The sequence below is a fragment of the Tursiops truncatus genome, chromosome 19 (assembly GCF_011762595.2).
Source record: "Tursiops truncatus isolate mTurTru1 chromosome 19, mTurTru1.mat.Y, whole genome shotgun sequence".
NCBI classification, from domain to species: domain Eukaryota; kingdom Metazoa; phylum Chordata; class Mammalia; order Artiodactyla; family Delphinidae; genus Tursiops; species Tursiops truncatus.
Genome location: NC_047052.1, coordinates 54,909,392 through 54,925,893, shown reverse-complemented (window position 1 = coordinate 54,925,893; position 16,502 = coordinate 54,909,392). Strand labels below are relative to the sequence as shown.

Here is a 16,502-nt window from a genome sequence, read left to right as displayed (position 1 = left end):
AATAGCAACAACCTGTGCTCTGAGCCCTCCCCCACGCTGGGGGTGGGGGTCCTAACGCACCCAAGCCCTGAATTCACACCTGTAGAGTTTGGGATGGTATTCAGTGAAGAACCCTGGAAATGCTCAGGGACCACCCTGGAATAACCATTCATCTTCCCCAGGAGAAGCAGACCCAGGAAACAATAGCAGGAGATCAAGGAGAACAAGCCTCTATCAGACAGCATCTCAGTCTCCCGTTCATCAACATAATCACTGTCATCACCATCCTCGTCATCACCTTCATCATATCATTGTCACCATCCACAGCCCCATAATCTTCATCATTGTCATTACCACCATTATCCCTAGGACCATCACCACCACCGTTATATTCTCCCTAGTAATGAGATGGGCAACTACCCCCCAGCCCTTTCTCACCAATCGGGAGCAAAATATTGGGATGAGATGGGTGGAGCGCTATCTCCCCTTTCTCCCCCCTGCCCATCACATCCCCCCACAAGGGAGGCCATGTGTGTGGGGACGCCAGGTGGCGAAGTCTAGCCCAGCTCCACAGGGGTGGGGGAACCCCTGGGGCAGATTCCTGGGGACCTTAGTTTTGACTTCAGCAGTGACTGGCTGGGTGGTAACGTTGAAGCAGCCAGGTCCCCTCTACTTCCTCCACTACCAGTGCGTTTTCAGTGGGTTCCTGTGAGACTCAGCAGAGGTAGCGGCTGGAAAAACACTTTGTAAACTGTAAAGTCAATGGCAGGGGCAGGTTGATCCTTGTATACATTGAAGTCTTTCTTAATCAGTTTAGAGAGGTTCTTTAACACATGGGAGGCATCCTTATAAAGATGGGAGGGGGTCCCCCAAATAGATGAGCAAGTTCTTGGAGTGGGAAGAACCCTTCTGCACGTGCCAGGGGTCCTTACTGCAGACATGCGGGTGTACTTTCTGGAGTGCTCTATACACAAAGGGACGTTTGGGTCTAGAAGCTGTGTCCTTATACAGATTTTTTTTTTTTTTAAGTGGGAGAAGCCTTTTAACCCACATGGAGGCGTCCTTTACAGGTGAGAGTACGCTTACATAAGTGAGGGGTTTTTATTGATGCAACTGACCATGATTTGTAACTGATCATTATTTGTAAAATGCTGCGCAAACACTAGCGACCTCTGCACAGACCCGAAGGTTCTTCCTAAAGATAAAGGGCTCGTTATGCTGTAGGGTGATATAACAGTATGAGCGGCCTTCTACTGGATGTCGCTGTTCAGCCGAGCTCCGTTGGGCCGCCTGTGCGAGCAGCGCGGTACCTGCGCGGGGGGCCGCAGGTGGGAGCCGCCGCCACCGAGGGGGCGCGGGGAGCCCGACTCGCGGTACCGCAGTCCCCCCCTCAGCCGCCAGGGGCAGCACCGTCCCTGCCCTGCCCGCGCCTCCCCCCTCCTCCCCCAATCTCCGCCCCCCACCCCCTCCCTCCCCCCCGCTCGCTCCCCTGAGCCCCGCCAGACCCCGCTCAGCCCGCGCCCCGCTCCGCTGCCGAGGCTCCCGCAGCCCCGGCGTCCGCCCCGCTGAGCCCTCCCCCGGGGGCCATGGGGACGCCCCCGGGCTACCGACCTTCGGCTTGGGTGCATCTGCTCCACCAGCTGCCCCACGCCGACTTCCAGCTCCGCCCGGTGCCCAGCGGTTTCGCGCCCCAAGAACAAGAATACCAGCAGGTGGGCGCGGGCACGGGGTCCTGGGGGCGGGGGTTGGGAGCTGGGTGACAGATTCCTGTGTTCTCTGGGGGTGGGAGCCGGGCCGGGACTTTGGGGTACCTGAGGCAGCGAGAGCCTGGCGTGCCCGTACCTGGAGGTTCCCCTGGGAACCTCCTTAAATGCGGGAGGGCTGGGGCCTGGACCCCTGGATCTCAGAGGAGGGAGGGAACTGGGGGCCCTTGGATTCCCGGGTCTCTGAGAGCTGCGCGGGAAGCTAGGGTCATCAGGGGGGTAGGTCCATCATGTCCTAAAAGACGACCCCTTCCCTCATGGGATCAGGGCAATGCAGTTAAATGCGTCCCAGTTCAGGTGGGACCCAGGAGATACAGAGGAGCTGACATGGTGGAGAGGAAGAAAGCTGGAGGTGCCCTGATTCTGGGACGGGACTGAGACCTGAAATGGGGAAGGGGGTGAGGGGTTTTAGGGCTGGAGCTGGGAAAAACAGGTGGATGCGCTGGGAGAGACTTCCAGCCTGTCCCAGGATGGAAGGGGCAGTCAGGTCGCTGGAGGGGGGGTGAGGTTGAGGTTCGGTTTGGGGACTGGAGGATGACAGAAACGGAGCCAGAGGGTGGGGCTGGGTGGGAACTTTAAGGAAACCGGGGTCCCTGGGGAAGGGGGCCCAGCCTGGGTCAGCTCCAATAGGGGCGAAAGAACTGTCCCCTGACCCAGTTTAATTCAAGTCCTTGACTTTGAGATTAATGAGCAAGGCTTGGCGGAGCTGGGGATGGGGTAGGGGGTGGGCAGGATGGTGGAGCCCTGGGATGGGTCCTGGGCCCTGCCTGTAAGGTCTGAGCCCCTCAGATCTGTCCTGGGGGGCTCCCGGGACAGGGGGCTGGGGATTGGCAAGCTTAGAAGGAGGGGGGTCCCAGGAAAGCAGAGAGGGGGACGTGTGCTGTATTCTGAGCTATTTGGGTCATGGCTGCGCTGAGCCGGCCGTAAGCAGCTCCTCCCGCCGACTCCACGCCGCTCTGTCCCCACCAAACGGGGACTGCCAGCCCCTCTACCACAGCCTGCTGGTTACACAATCCCAGCCTCCAGGGCCAGTCCACGGCCACCTGCTCACGGCCAAGGAGACCTCCCCAACACAGATGCCACACGCGGGGTCCCCACCCCAGCCACCGCCAGAGGCACTCAGGGAGGCTCACTCTGCCCCCCCCCCAACAACAGTCAGGGTGACAGTGCTGGGACACACACCCCAGGAGGAGACAGCTGGGAAAATAATCAGGGACTGGGTGCCACCGTGCTGGGGGGACACACACACAGACACACACTCTCACACATGCATTCACACTCACGCACATATACACACATATACACCCACATACAGATACATGTATACACACCCATATACTCACACATGTATACACACACCCACACCTTCACATTTACACACATATTCTTGCACTGATACAAATGCTCACACACACGCGTCAAGTATACACACATTCACACACTCATATGTTCACATATACACATTCACACATACATTCACACACTACCTCGTTCCCTCTCTCTCTCTCTCTTCCCCCCCCATACCCCTCTCGCCCCTGCTCTGTCTTCACTCTCCCAGCCTCCCAGTGCCCAGCTCTGAGTTGCACGAGCGTGCACACGCGTGCACACACGCACGCACACAGTGTCACGGAGGCTGTCACGCCCCCTCCCCCTGAGTCCCTGGGTGACAGACTCACACTGCGGTGGGGGTGCAGAGCTCAGCATCAGGGGAGAGGAAGCAAACAGTGAGTGGGGAGGACCAGCGTGGGGGAGGCGGAGGGAGTAGGAAGCCTACCACCCCCAACCTGGCGCACGTCACCAGGAACAGGTGCCCCCTCCAGACCCCCGATCCCACAGGAGTCTGGGGTCCAGGTCTTGGCATGTCCTTGGGTGGTGCTTCATTCCAACTGCCTGGTCTTGGTGTGGAGGAAACCGAGGCTCAGAGAGGGGAGGGCCCCTGCCAGAGGTCACACAGCCTTTGGAGGGCAGGGCAGAAGTTGAACCCAAGACTTGGGCCTCCCAGTTGGAAGCTCCCTCCAGCCCCGAGTCCCAGAGCCCTGGCTGCCGGCCTGGGAGGGGCTGGGAGTGACGTCTTTCCTCACAAACCTGAAAACCACGGCTTGGGCTCGGCCCCCCAGCTAGCCGGGGTGCCTTCCACCTGCACTGAGATCCCAAAGCCAGAACCTTCAGACACACAGGGAGGGAGCGCGGAGCCCCTCTGATGCCTGATGTCACCCCCTTCCCCAGGCCCTGCTGCTGGTGGTGGCCTTGGCAGGCCTGGGCTTGGGCCTGAGCCTCATTTTCATTGCTGTCTACCTCATCCGCTTCTGCTGCTGCCGGCCCCCAGAGCCGCCCGGGGCCAAGAGCCCTCCGCCGGGGGGAGGCTGCGTCACTTGGAGCTGCATTGCTGCCCTTCTCGTCGGCTGGTAATGGGGCCCCAGGGTGGGTGGACACTGGGGATGGGGCTCCCGAAGCTCTCTATCAATCAGTCTTCCTGGTGGTGTCCCAGCAGGGGAGAATTGCTCCCATTTGATGGATGGAGAAACCAAGGTCCGAGAGGAAAAGTGACTTCCCAAGGGCAGCCAGCCTGGCAGGATGGTCTAGGGGTTAAAGGCTGGGCAGTCAGACTGCCTGGGTTTGGTGGCTCTGCCGTGGAACAGCTGTGTGACCTAGGCGAGTGGTATAGTGTCTCCAGGCCTCGGTTTCCACATCTCTAAAATGGGCACTGTCGTCACACCCACCTCCTGCTTGTGGTGCGATTAAATGAAATGTACAGTGCCTGGTTCACAGCTGGACGCCATAAATGTGAACTAGGGGTGTCATTCATTAACTCATTCATTCATTCAGCAACTATTTCCTGAGTACCTACTATGTGCCAGGAAATACTGACTAAGCCAGACATGGTCCCTGCCCTCGTGAAGCTGATGTACCCGGTCAGGGACAGTAAAGGGATATTTACAATCCAGGAGCAGCCCTGAGCTGGTCTAACTCCTTCCCACTGTAACCCTGCTGGATTCAGAGTTGTCACAACCAGTTTTGAAGAGGGAGGCTCAGGGAGAGGCAACCTTTCGAGGCCAGGTGGGCCACGTGGAGATTCAGACCCCAAAACCCCTAGGAGCCCAGGGACCACCTTCTGGGACACCCTCAGGGGTGGGAGGAGCAGGGCACGTGGGGACGCGCCATTTACCAGGAGCCAGCTCTGGGCGCAGCCCCTCCCCTCAGGGCAGCACCCACTCCTCAGGGCAGATCTGGGCGCTCAGGACTTGCCCCTGACCTGGGGCTTGGGGGCGGGGAGGGCGGCAGCGGCTGGGAAGCGGCTAGCCCCACCCCACCCCCGCCAGCCTGGGCCGCGCCACCGCCACCGCGGGGAGCGTGGGCGTGTGGAGGTGGAGGTGGGGGAGGGGGCTGGGGGGGGTCCCAAGGTGCTTCCTCTTCGCGCTCTCCCGCGTGGAGGGGGGCGGGGAGGTGGACAGAGGCCCTGTGCGGGAGAGGCACGGCCAGCCCCCGTGGCCGGGAAACAAGAGCAGCTTTGTAGCACTGCGAACAATGGGTGCGGGCGCTGGAGCCAGCGCCGTCACATCCCAGGGCAGGGGGCGGGAGCCTGCGCAGCGCGGGGCTGGGAGCTGTGAGGGCGTCGGGGCGTCCGCCGCCCCGCTCCAGGCCTGGCCCCCTCCGCGGAGGGACTCAGTGTGGTGCGGGGGGAGAGGGAGGGGGCCCGTATTCAGGCCCCACAATGGAGCTCTGTGTGCCGGCAACCGAGGGGCGGGGGCGCCCGGCTTCTGGCCCGTTGGGCCCACATTCCCTCGCTTCCCTCCCAGCCGTCCAGAAGCTTGGCTCCTGGGGGTGGGGGGAGACTGGGAGCTCCAGGCTTGGGGTCCCCCAGGAGGCGGGGGAAGGGACGGCTGCATCCTGAAGGGACAGGTGCTGAGGACCCCGGATACTTGGGGAAAGGGTGGAGGGTCTGGGTGCGGGCTGGCAGTCACTAGAGGGGAGGACCTCCCGTCCTGGGGCTGGGCATGGCAGGGTTTCACTCCGGGGAGGTGCGAGTTAAATCTGGGGGCCTGCTCCCCTCCACCTCTCCACCCACCATTAGCATCACAATGACGTCCCTGGGCCGGGGGAGTGAGACCTTCCCGTTACCTTGGCAACTGGTGGGGGCCAGGCTGGAGACGTTCCTTTCCCACGATGGGCCGGACCAATGGGATGGGGTGGGAGATGGGATTGGGTGTGTGAGGAGGGGGGGGGGCGTGGCGGCCCCCAGGGTCCCAGGACCGGTTGTGATTTCCCTTCCCTCCTCCTCTTAGCACTGGCATTGGCATCGGTTTCTATGGCAACAGCGAGACCAGTGATGGGGTGTCCCAGCTCAGCTCTGCACTGCTGCATGCCAACCACACACTCACTGCCATTGACCACCTGGTGAGGGGCCAGGCACTGGCCAGACCCCAGACCCACACCCAGACTGGTTCCCCACACCTGGGCAAAGGGCCCCCTCCCAGGAAAACAGGATCTAAACTCAGAGCCAAGACCCCAGACTCAGAATGTCGGGTTCCAACATGCAGATCTCAGACTGTATGCCCAGCCCCCAACCCTGACTACAGATTAGGGCCTCACACATGGTAACATCAGAACCTCAGCCCAGATCTGGGCTTCCAGACTAAATCACACGCAGCCCCAGCCTTGGACTTCAGCTCACAGCCCAAACCATTCAGAGACCAAACACCAAAACCCAGCCCCTGCCCTCAGGTCAGATCCAGGACAGAGACCTGATCCTTGGCCCGGGTGCAAGGTTAAAGACCTCAGCGCTCAGACCCAGGACTCAGACGAGAAGCCTCACTCTCATCCCCAGCCCCAGGATGCCAGGCCCGGAGCTGAGACCCAGCCTGACCTCAGACCTTAGATTTCATGTCCGGTTGCAACCCTGGAACCCAGACGTGAGACCCCAGATTCAGGAAGGCAGATGCCAGGGTCAGACCTAGGATCCCAGACTTAACCTCAGTCCTGGAGCTCAAGCCACTGACCTCTCCAAGCTCCTGACAGAAGCCACAGAACTGCATGAGCTGGACCGCAGAGCCCCTTCCTTCCCTTCCTCAATCCTCAGATGCCCTAGCGCCCAGATCTCAGATACCCACCCCTGCTCACTCCTACTTCGCCCCCCCAGCCCTGTCGCCCAATCCCTGGCCACCCCAGAGAACGCCCTCCCCCGACTCCAGGCCCACCCCTGTGCGCAGGTGTTGGAGATGGTGGAGAGGTTGGATGAGGCCGTGAGGACAGAGCTGACCACTCTGGAGGAGGTGCTGACGCAGCGCACGGAGCTGGTGGCGGCCACCCGGGGGGCTCGGCGGCAGGCGGAAGCCGTGGCCCAGCAGCTCCAGGGGCTGGCCTTCTGGCAGGGAGTGCCCCTGAGCCCCGTGCAAGTAGCTGAAGATGTGTCCTTTGTGGAGGAGTACAGGTAGGTGACCGCTCTGTCTGCTCCGTGTGGCAGGGAACCCCTGCCTGGGTGATTGTGCCCCCAGGGGACATTGGGGGACATATCTGGGTGTCACAGCTGGGGGAGGGGATGCTACTGGCACCAGGTGGGCAGAGACCAGAGATGCTACTGAATATCCTACAGTGCACAGGACAGCCCCCGACGGCAAAGGATTATCTGTGCTAAGTGTCAGTAAGTGACAGCAGCCCTGGCGTAGAGAGACGGACCAGGTGATGCCGTGCCCACTCAGTATTCATCCGTTTACTCCCTCCCTCAATGTATTCACTCCTTCATTCATTCATCCTTGACTCAGCCATTCATCAAGTCACTCTTGCACTTCACTCATTGAATCTCAGACTAAGTAGTTCACTCCCTCGGTTGTCCAGCTGACGCGTGTATCCATTCAACAGATATTTATTTACACCTTCTGGTGAGAGAGGTGTACCCAAATGGTCAGGACCATGAGCTCTAAAGCCAGACGGCCCTCCCTAACCACGTGATCTTAAATAAGGTACATACCAGCTCTGTGCCTCAGTGTTCCCATCTGGTACCCGTGGGAATAATGGGTAGCAATACCCTCATTGGATCGTGGAGGGTCTGTTGAGTCATTATCTGTCAAGTGCTTACAGGGGCGACCGGCACACATTATATAGGTGTCTGTAAAATATGGTTTTTTTTAAGATAGAGCGGTGAACAATGAATCCTGCCTGTCTCACGGTGGGCGGACCAGTAAGAAATGCATGAATGAGATATTGTCTGTAAGGTGGTGAGTGTTAAGAGCTCTGGAGAAGAGTAGGTGGGAGACGGGAACGGGATGGTCTGGGGACAGAGGATGGCAGTTTTGGGAGTTGGGGGGGGGGGTCATCCGGGAAGGCCACACTGAGAAGGTAACATTTGAAGGACATCTGGGACGGCCATCTTTCCCAGCAGCCAACATGACGGAGTGTCCTCATTGCTTCGTCCGCAAGGAATTATTTCTTTTGGTCATCCGACAACTGAGGGTCCCAACCAGACATGGGAGCAGAGACAGGGAAGGCTTGGTCCTGGATTCTGTGCTCCAGAAGGGCAGGCAGACCTGGGCTGAAGCAGTCGGCAATGAGGAACCCCCCTGCAGGGCATCAGACAGGCCTGGGTCCCAGTGAGTTCAAGTTCTGGGTTCTGGCCAAGCTCAGGGGTGCAGGCCCTGGGCCTCAGCCCTGTTTCAGTGGGGGCTGAGGGTAGCTGTGTGGACTACACCTGGGTGAGGCAGACCCATCATTAACAGGAAATAGCCTCTGGATTCACCAATACGAGAGTGCCTGACACTTGGGACTCCTTCAAGAAACATGGCCGGCTTCCTGGAAGGAAATCGGGGCCCCCAGCGGGAGAGCTTCGCTGGGGGGGTTCTTGGTGGCCTAGGGCAGAAGTGCTACCTGCCCCTGACGGAAGTGAAGTGAAGCTGGGACACACGAGCTGGCGGTGGGGACATGGGGAGCAAAGGCCTGGAGGTCAGCTGCAGCCACTGGGTCCAGCTTCTCCTTTCCGGGGACAGCCTGACCCGCCAGCAGTCCGGGAAAGAAGGGCACAGTGAGTCCCCACAGGGGTCTGAGCAGAGGCTGCCACGGAGGGGGGTGGCCGTTCCCTTGCCGCTCTGGCGATGTGGGGATTGCTGAGAGCGCTGCTATTTATTGAGCATCTCCTAAGTGCCAGGCGCTGTGCTGCGGCCTCATGTACATCTTCCTCTGCAACCAGAGTGAACTGACCAGTAGCTAATACTGAATTCTTAAATGACATTAAAAGTTTCCCGATCCGTGTTCAAGCTGCTATTTAAGTGCGTCCGTACTGGCGCTCTTCTCGGTGCTTGTGTGTCTCTACTCCTTAGCCTCACGATAACCCTTGCACGTAGGTGCTGCTGTTCTCCCCGAGTTACTGGCGGGGAAGCCGAGACACAGGAGGCAAGGTTACTGAGACCGAGTTGCAGGCAGGCAGGAAGTGGAGGGGCTGGCATTGCGACCCAGGCCGTCTGCCTGCAGACACTGAGCCCTTGGGTCGTGCCCTGTGTTGCTGAGTACATGCCTGGGAATGAGTCCCTCTGCCCTCCGGGCTGGGGTGGAGGGGCTGGGGCCCTGAGAGCGTGCCACTCAGGGCTCATGCGTGGTTCGGTCAGGGTACAGTCCTGGCACCTGTGTTCTAAATGGCTCCAGTGGCCGGCCTCCCAATGCACCCACTTCACAGATGGGCCTGGCTGTGGCCTGGAGACTGGGCATCAGGGAGATCGCGTGTGCAGGCAGAGCCGGGAGAACGGCTGTCACCCTCTGCCGAGTGCCGGTCTGGGAGCCTGGGCCCGTGAAAGGCTGGATGTGCTGCTGCAGCCTCAGCCCTGTCGCCCCCTCCCCAGGTGGCTGGCCTACGTTCTCCTGCTGCTCCTGGAGCTGCTGGTCTGCCTCTTCACCCTCCTGGGCCTGGCGAAGCAGAGCAAGTGGCTCGTGATTGTGTAAGTCTGGGGGGCTTCCTGGCACTGAGATCCCACAGCGCTCTTCCGAGAGGGGCCACGGTCCTTCCCAGGTTTCATTCCCTTGTCCCACGAACCTCCATGGAGTTCCTGGGCTGGGGTGGCACATAGAAATCAGGCTCAGAGCTGCCCAGGAAGGGGGCGGGCGGGAAACAGGCTGTCCTCACAGTAAGAAGTGCACCAAAATCCTAGAAAAGCAATGATAGTGATGCTTGTGCTGAGGATTGGGGTGATCACTGACCCTCTCAGTTGCTATGACAACCCTGTGAAGGAGGTGCCTGTCAGATGCCTACTGGAAGATGAGGGCCCTGAGGCAGAAAGCTGTCACGTGGCGTGGCGGAATTAAGGACCACCCTCTTACTTAAAGGTTCATTCTGTATGCCCGATGCTCTTCTGGAACCCTCGCACTAACCCTATGAGGAGGCCCTTTCCTTCTCCCCATATGACAGAAAGGGAGACTGGTGCTCAGAGAGGTTAGGCTACTTGCCCAAGGCTGCACAGCCAGAAAGTGCTGGAGCTGGGATTCCACCTAGGCCAGCCTATTCCACTTGGAGGAGCCTTTGTATCCTCCCTGGCCCTGAGGGGGGCCACGCTTGTGCCTGCCACCATTCCCACACTCCCCCCGGGGTGAGAGGTCCTGCCATCCCATCCAGGCCGCCCTGAAGCTTGAAGATGGTAAAGCACAGTGGGCAGGGCAGGTCTGGGGCTTGGGGCCAGGCCTTCAGTTTGGCTCCCTCCAGGTGCCCTTCTTTCTTGCTGACCACCCTCCAAGGCTGATTCCCCCTCCCCGAACCCCATCCCCAGAGAAAACCTGGAAGGCAGTTTCAGCCCTGGAGCTGTGTCCACTCCTGGGAGGAGGAGTCTGGGCTTGACCAAGCAATGGGTGAACCTGGGAGCAAGGTCCTGCAGAATTCAGAGCAGGGAGATGGGGCCCAGGGGTGGGCGGTCCGGAGCAAGGCGGGAACAGACGTGGGCTGGATCCGGCCAGCCCCTCACCCCGTATCCTCCCCCAGCAGGGCCAGATGTTCAGTTTGACGTCAGCAGCCTCGGGTCCACACCTCTCCCCCAACAGCTTCTCTACCCCTAGTTGTTATCCTCTTGGCTCCAGAGGTGGGTGGCGGGTAGGGCTGGGGCTGTGATGGGATTAGGGGTGGGGGAAGGGAAGAGGTGAGGTGGGAGATTAAGAACCCCAGAACCCCCAAGTCCAATCCCTTCTCCTACCGTAGGATGACGGTGATGAGTCTCCTGGTTCTCGTCCTGAGCTGGGGCTCCATGGGCCTGGAGGCAGCTACGGCCGTGGTGAGTGGAGTGGGACAGGCCCTTGGGCTCCAAGACTTAAGGGTGCCAAAGGCCCCTAACTCCTGGATCCTGGGGCAGGATGGGAGTAAATGCCTTAGGTCCTGGGAGGAAAGACTTGGGGGCCAGGAACACAGGTTCTGAAGTTTCCAGCCAGTTTCCTAGGTCCTGAGGGACTGGACTTCTGGACACTTGGGTCTGAGGGGGGAGGGGCTGGGGGTCTGGACTCCTGGGTCTGAGGGAGGAGGGGCCGGGGGTCTGGACCCCTGGGTCTGAGGGAGGAGGGGCCGGGGGTCTGGACCCCTGGGTCTGAGGGGGGAGGGGCTGGGGGTCTGGACTCCTGGGTCTGAGGGGGAGGGGCTGGGGGTCTGGACTCCTGGGTGTGAAGGGGGAGGGCTGGGGGTCTGGACTCCTGGGTCTGAGGGGGGGGGCTAGAGGGCCTGGATCCTGGGTCTGAGGGGGGAGGGGCCGGGGGCCTGGATCCTGGGTCTGAGGGAGGAGGGGCTGGGGGTCTGGACTCCTGGGTCTGAGGGAGGAGGGGCCGGGGGCCTGGACCCCTGGGTTTGAGGGAGGAGGGGCTGGGGGTCTGGACTCCTGGGTCTGAGGGAGGAGGGGCCGGGGGCCTGGACTCCTGGGTCTGAGGGGGGAGGGGCCGGGGGTCTGGACTCCTGGGTCTGAGTGGGGGGCTAGAGTGCCCTCAATTCTGTGGGAGTGTGGAATGGGGGCGGTTTCTGTTCTGAGCCCCCTTTCCTGCTGCCCCTCTCAGGGCCTCAGCGACTTCTGCTCCAGCCCGGACACCTACATCCTGAACCTGACCCGGGAGGAGACTGGCCTTGGCTCAGGTGATCGCATCTCCAGGCGCACGCCCTGCGTCCTCGGGCCTCTCTGCGCGGTCCTCCTGGGATGGGGGGAGGGTGCGCAGCCGGCTGCCAGGCCCTGCCCAGTTCTGCAGAAGCTCTCGGCACCTCCCCTGGTGCGCTGGAACAGAGGGAGGGATAAGGATGATGGAGTCAGGAGAAAGGGGTCCTCAGGCTGGAGCTGAGGGATGGGAGGATTTGGCCACTTGGAGAAAATGGGGGGAGCACAGTTGAGTCAAGGGGAGGGTGGCAGAAGCAGGGGCTCCCCGGGAGTGTGTAGGTCAGCATGTTTCTGGCTGTGGCTGGAGCAGAAGGGATTAGGGGCTGGGAGGGCTGCCAGTCTCAGAATGCGAGGTCATTGGGACCACAGGAGGGTCCTGAGCTGGGAGGGGTGGAAAGTGTGGCCTTGCCCCCTCCCGCCTTTCCCCAGGGAGGCCCCGGGGCTCAGGCTCACAGCCTCCCCCCTCTTCCCCTCTTCCCTTGCCGCTTCAGACATCCTGAACTATTATTTCCTCTGCAACCAGGCCGTCTCCAACCCCTTTCAACAGGTTAGGGCTGCGGGCAAGGGAACCGGGTGGAGGAGGGTGCGGCTGGGGCCTAGGCTTAGGGATGCTGGGGGAGGATGAAGGCGCCAAGTGGGCTGGGGGTGTCAACCGCTGGGTCCTCCTCCCTCCTTCTGGCTTCCCGCAGAGGCTGACTGTGTCCCAGCGAGCTCTGGCCAACATCCACTCCCAGCTGCAGGGGCTGGAGCGAGAAGCTGTCCCCCAGTTCCCTTCTGCTCAGGTCGGCGGGGCCGGGTGCTCCTTCTGCACCCCGACTCCCAGGGGAAGGAGGGGAGGGAACCTGGGTGTGTGGGCGGAGCCTTAGAAAAGGGGCGGTGCGGTGGCTGTGGGCGGGGGTCCGCAGAAAGGGGCGGGGCGGAAGCTGTGGGTGGGGCCCTGGCTTTGTGAGCCCACCGAAAGGGGCGGGGCCTGAAGAGATGGGCGGAGCCTGAAGAGTTCCTGAGATAACAACCCCCTGCCACCGCAGAAGCCTCTGCTGTCCTTGGAGGAGACGCTGAATGTGACAGAAGGAAACTTCCACCAGTTGGTGGCACTGCTGCACTGTCGTGGCCTGCACAAGGTGACCCCTGTCGCCCTCCCCGAATTCTTCTCGCAGGGGAGCCTCTGCCTAGACCCAGAAACCTAGGAATATCCTTTCTGCTTCCTGTTCATTCCTCCAGCAAGTTCTGCCGGCCCTTCTGAAGCCCGTCTGGGCTCTGAGCACAGCTCACGCTGTCACCGCTGCTCCCGGCCCCAGGGCCTCTTCCCTGTTTCCTGCTTGCCTGCCCCCATCTGTCCTCCGCACAGCAGCCAACAGCCCAGTGAGCCTTTTAAGCACAATCTGATCTTCTTCCTGCGCGTAAAACTCGCAGTTACCCCTGCAGGCGGATTAAGGTCCTGGCTTCTCCCTAGCCCGCACCCCTTGCCCCAGCAGCCTTGCGGGTCTCCCAGACAGCAGTCCCCCACCTCCCATCGGCCGGGTTCCTTCCTGCTGGTGCTATCCTGCTGTCGGGACCCCAGTACTGCTTTCCAAACCCCCTCTCTCATTAGCTCATTGTGGTCTGAAGCGACCTTCTGGGGCCTGGTTGCTGAAGTTTCCCCGGTACTTGGAGCAATGCCTGGCACAGAGCAGGCCCTCGGCCAGCCCCTGCTGAATGACTTATGGCTGGCCATTCAGGAAATGGTGCTTCTGCCGATTTCCGGGGATGCCAGTAATGTCAGCCAGTGTTTACTGAGTGTGCGTTATGTGCAGGGGGCATTTCTATACCAGTTGTTCTTCTAAGCCTTATTCTCAGTGTTGTTCTAAGCCAGCGATTTTGCCCCAGGAGGTGGTGGCAATGTGTGGAGACATGTTTGGGTGTCACGGCTGGGGGAGGGGGTGCTACTGGCATCTCGTGGCTGGAGGCCAGGGCTGCTGCTCAGGGACCTGCAGTGCAGAGGCACCACCTGCTGCCACCCCGTTCAGCACACACACAGTGATCTGCCCCAATGTCAGACGTGTCCAGGTTGAGACGCCCGGCACTCAACCAAGGCTGAGCTGCTGTGGCGTCTGGGCGTGGGGGGGGTGGAGGGAGGGTTCTCGGTGATGGAGAGGAAGCCGCAACTTGGGTTCCTGCTCGCAGGTGTGATAATGACAATGACCACAGCGCCTACCGTGTGCTGAGCGCTTTCTGCGTGCCAGGCCCTGTGCTGAGCACAGGCGACAGGGGAGGAAACTGAGGGACTTATTCAACGTTGCAGAGCCAGGTGCACGATCTGAGCCGTGTGCATTGCCCGCTGACGCCCTCTCCCCCCCGCCCCAGGATTATGGCGCAGCCCTGCGGGGCCTGTGTGAGGACGCCCTAGAAGGTCTGCTCTACCTGCTGCTCTTCTCCCTCCTGTCTGCGGGGGCCCTGGCCACCGCCCTCTGCAGCCTGCCCCGCGCCTGGGCCCTCTTCCCACCCAGGTCAGGAGGGGAGGGGGGCAGGGTCTTGGCGGAGGGGATAGGGGAGAACCATTGAGCCACTGTTAGGGGGCAGCCTCCTGATGGACCCCCATCCTGTTTCTCTGCCACTCCCCCCCTTGCACCCCAGTGACGACTATGATGACACAGATGATGACGACCCTTTCAACCCTCAGGTATTGGACCCCTGGGTCTGAGGGAGGAGGGGCTGGGGATCTGGACCCCGGGTCTGAGGGATGAGGGGCTGGGGGCCTGGACTCCTGGGTCTGAGGAAGGAGGGGCCGAGGACCTGGACTCCTGGGTCTGAGGGAGGAGGTGCTGGGGGCCTGGACTCCTGGGTCTGAGGAAGGAGGGGCCGAGGACCTGGACTCCTGGGTCTGAGGGAGGAGGGGCCGGGGGCCTGGACTCCTGGGTCTGAAGAAGGAGGGGCCGAGGACCTGGACACCTGGGTCTGAGGGGGGAGGGGCCGGGGGCCTGGACCCCTGGGTCTGAGGGAGGAGGGGCTGGGGGCCTGGACTCCTGGGTCTGAGGGAGGCGGGGCTGGGGGCCTGGACTCCTTGGTCTGAGGGAGGAGGTGCTGGGGGCCTGGACTCCTGGGTCTGAGGGGGGAGGGGCTGGGTCCTGGACCCCTGGGTCTGAGGGCCCACACTACAAAGCCAGATTCCCTAGTCATGCCCTCTCTCGCCCCACATCTCCCTGGCAGGAATCCAAGCGCTTCGTGCAGTGGCAGTCATCTATCTGAGCCCTTCCTCCATGCCAGACTGGAGCCTGTTCCCCATCTCCGGTGAGCATCTAGAGTGACACCCCAGCTCCCAAAGCCAGCCTCTGCCCTCCCTCCTTCCCTCCCTGTGGGCTCCGGGGTGGCCCTTCTGCCTGCATCTGGTCCGATCTTTGTCTCTCTCTGCAGTTCCTTCCCCAGCTGCCGGAGAAGACCCCACTAACCCAGCCTCACTGGGCTCCTACCACTAACAATGCCCTGGCTACGGACACCTTAAACAGGACTGCCTTCCCGCCTGCCCTGCCCCTTCTATGTGTCCTTAGCCCTGGAAGTAAGCCGAGGGGGTAGGCCAGGGCCCTGAGCTGGCCGGGGAGCGGGCAGACAGCCAGACCCACAGCCTCTCAGCCCTGAAGGGATATGAGTGCCCCCGCCCTACCACACCCCAGTGGGCTTAGGGCCCCTGATCTCCACTTGCGGCACCAACTTGGGAAAGGGTTGATTTGAAATAAAAGGGACGACTTTATTTTACAAGCAGCTGGGTCCTTTTTTCTCCCCTCCGCCAATCTGGCCTTGTGGTTGGGGGGTGGAGATTCTCTTCACCTCTGCTCTCGCCCTGCCTCCTGGCCGCCAGGTGTTTCTCTCCTGTCCAGGCTCTGCAGCAGTTCCAAAGGGATTGTTCTTTAAAAAAAAAAAATCCCCCCCACCCCTGATCTAAAAGCAGCACACATGTCCCGACGCAGGAGGAGACGCATATCCCTGGAACAGAAGAGACAGCCTAGAAATAGATCTCCGTGTGTGTGTACATATGACAGAAGACAGATTTCAAGTCAGGGTGAAAAGGACTGGTTTCGAAGGAATGCTGACATGATTAGCTCTCCAGCTGGAAGAAAACAGTCTACATACAATATGGGTGGAAAACCTAAATGTAGACAAGGGACAGAAGTATTTCAAGGGAAAAGAGGAGACTTTTGTATATTGTATATCTCGGTTGGAGGGGGAGGATTTTCAGCAAGGTATCCCAAAGACGGAAAGGAAGAGATAACTTATTTGACAACTTGTGGAGTGAAAAAAATACCGTAAAGTCAAGAGGCAAATTGACAGTCTGGGGAAAACAGTTTGTTTTTCTAACAACACACATGGCAAAGAAATAGATAATTCTTAACATATACGTATAATCTGCAAAGCTTCTACAAACCATGAAAAAGATGACCCAACTTGAAAATAAGCAACTAAGATGAACATTCAGTGAAGTGAAAATCCCAATGCCAGTGAACAGACTAAAGGGCATTCAAACTCTAATAATTAGGAAGTGCACCGTGAAACAAGCAGACTCTTTGTTTTCACCACCCAGTGAAAAAGAATTATTATGAAATTAAAATGATAAGATTATCATAAAAGGAAAGGAGGGCTCATGTCCCATGCTGGGAAGGATGTGTCGGAACGGCTCATGCACCACTCCTGAGGCTCT

The 16,502-nt window shown here is 60.1% G+C and overlaps 1 protein-coding gene across 3 annotated transcripts; it reads left to right on the top strand.

Annotated features, from left to right (window-relative positions):
* Window positions 1–1,214: 1,214 nt before the first annotated feature.
* On the top strand, window positions 1,215–15,565 carry TTYH1 (tweety family member 1). 3 transcript variants are annotated; one of them, XM_033845837.2, is made up of 14 exons: window positions 1,215–1,307; window positions 1,620–1,691; window positions 3,969–4,143; window positions 6,026–6,137; window positions 6,880–7,170; window positions 9,566–9,661; window positions 10,906–10,978; window positions 11,742–11,817; window positions 12,325–12,380; window positions 12,523–12,615; window positions 12,862–12,954; window positions 14,177–14,319; window positions 15,020–15,100; window positions 15,224–15,565. In XM_033845837.2, exons 1-14 carry the CDS (start codon window positions 1,218–1,220, stop codon window positions 15,255–15,257), a joined length of 1,485 nt encoding a protein of 494 aa, XP_033701728.1. In that variant the 5' UTR covers window positions 1,215–1,217; the 3' UTR covers window positions 15,258–15,565. The 3 variants fall into 3 exon arrangements, with proteins under 3 accessions (XP_033701728.1, XP_033701732.1, XP_033701731.1); XM_033845841.2 differs by lacking the exon at window positions 1,215–1,307 and adding an exon at window positions 14,447–14,492 and having other exon boundaries at window positions 1,556–1,691; window positions 3,969–4,147; window positions 6,950–7,170; XM_033845840.2 differs by lacking the exon at window positions 1,215–1,307 and having other exon boundaries at window positions 1,556–1,691; window positions 3,969–4,147; window positions 6,950–7,170.
* Window positions 15,566–16,502: the final 937 nt, after the last annotated feature.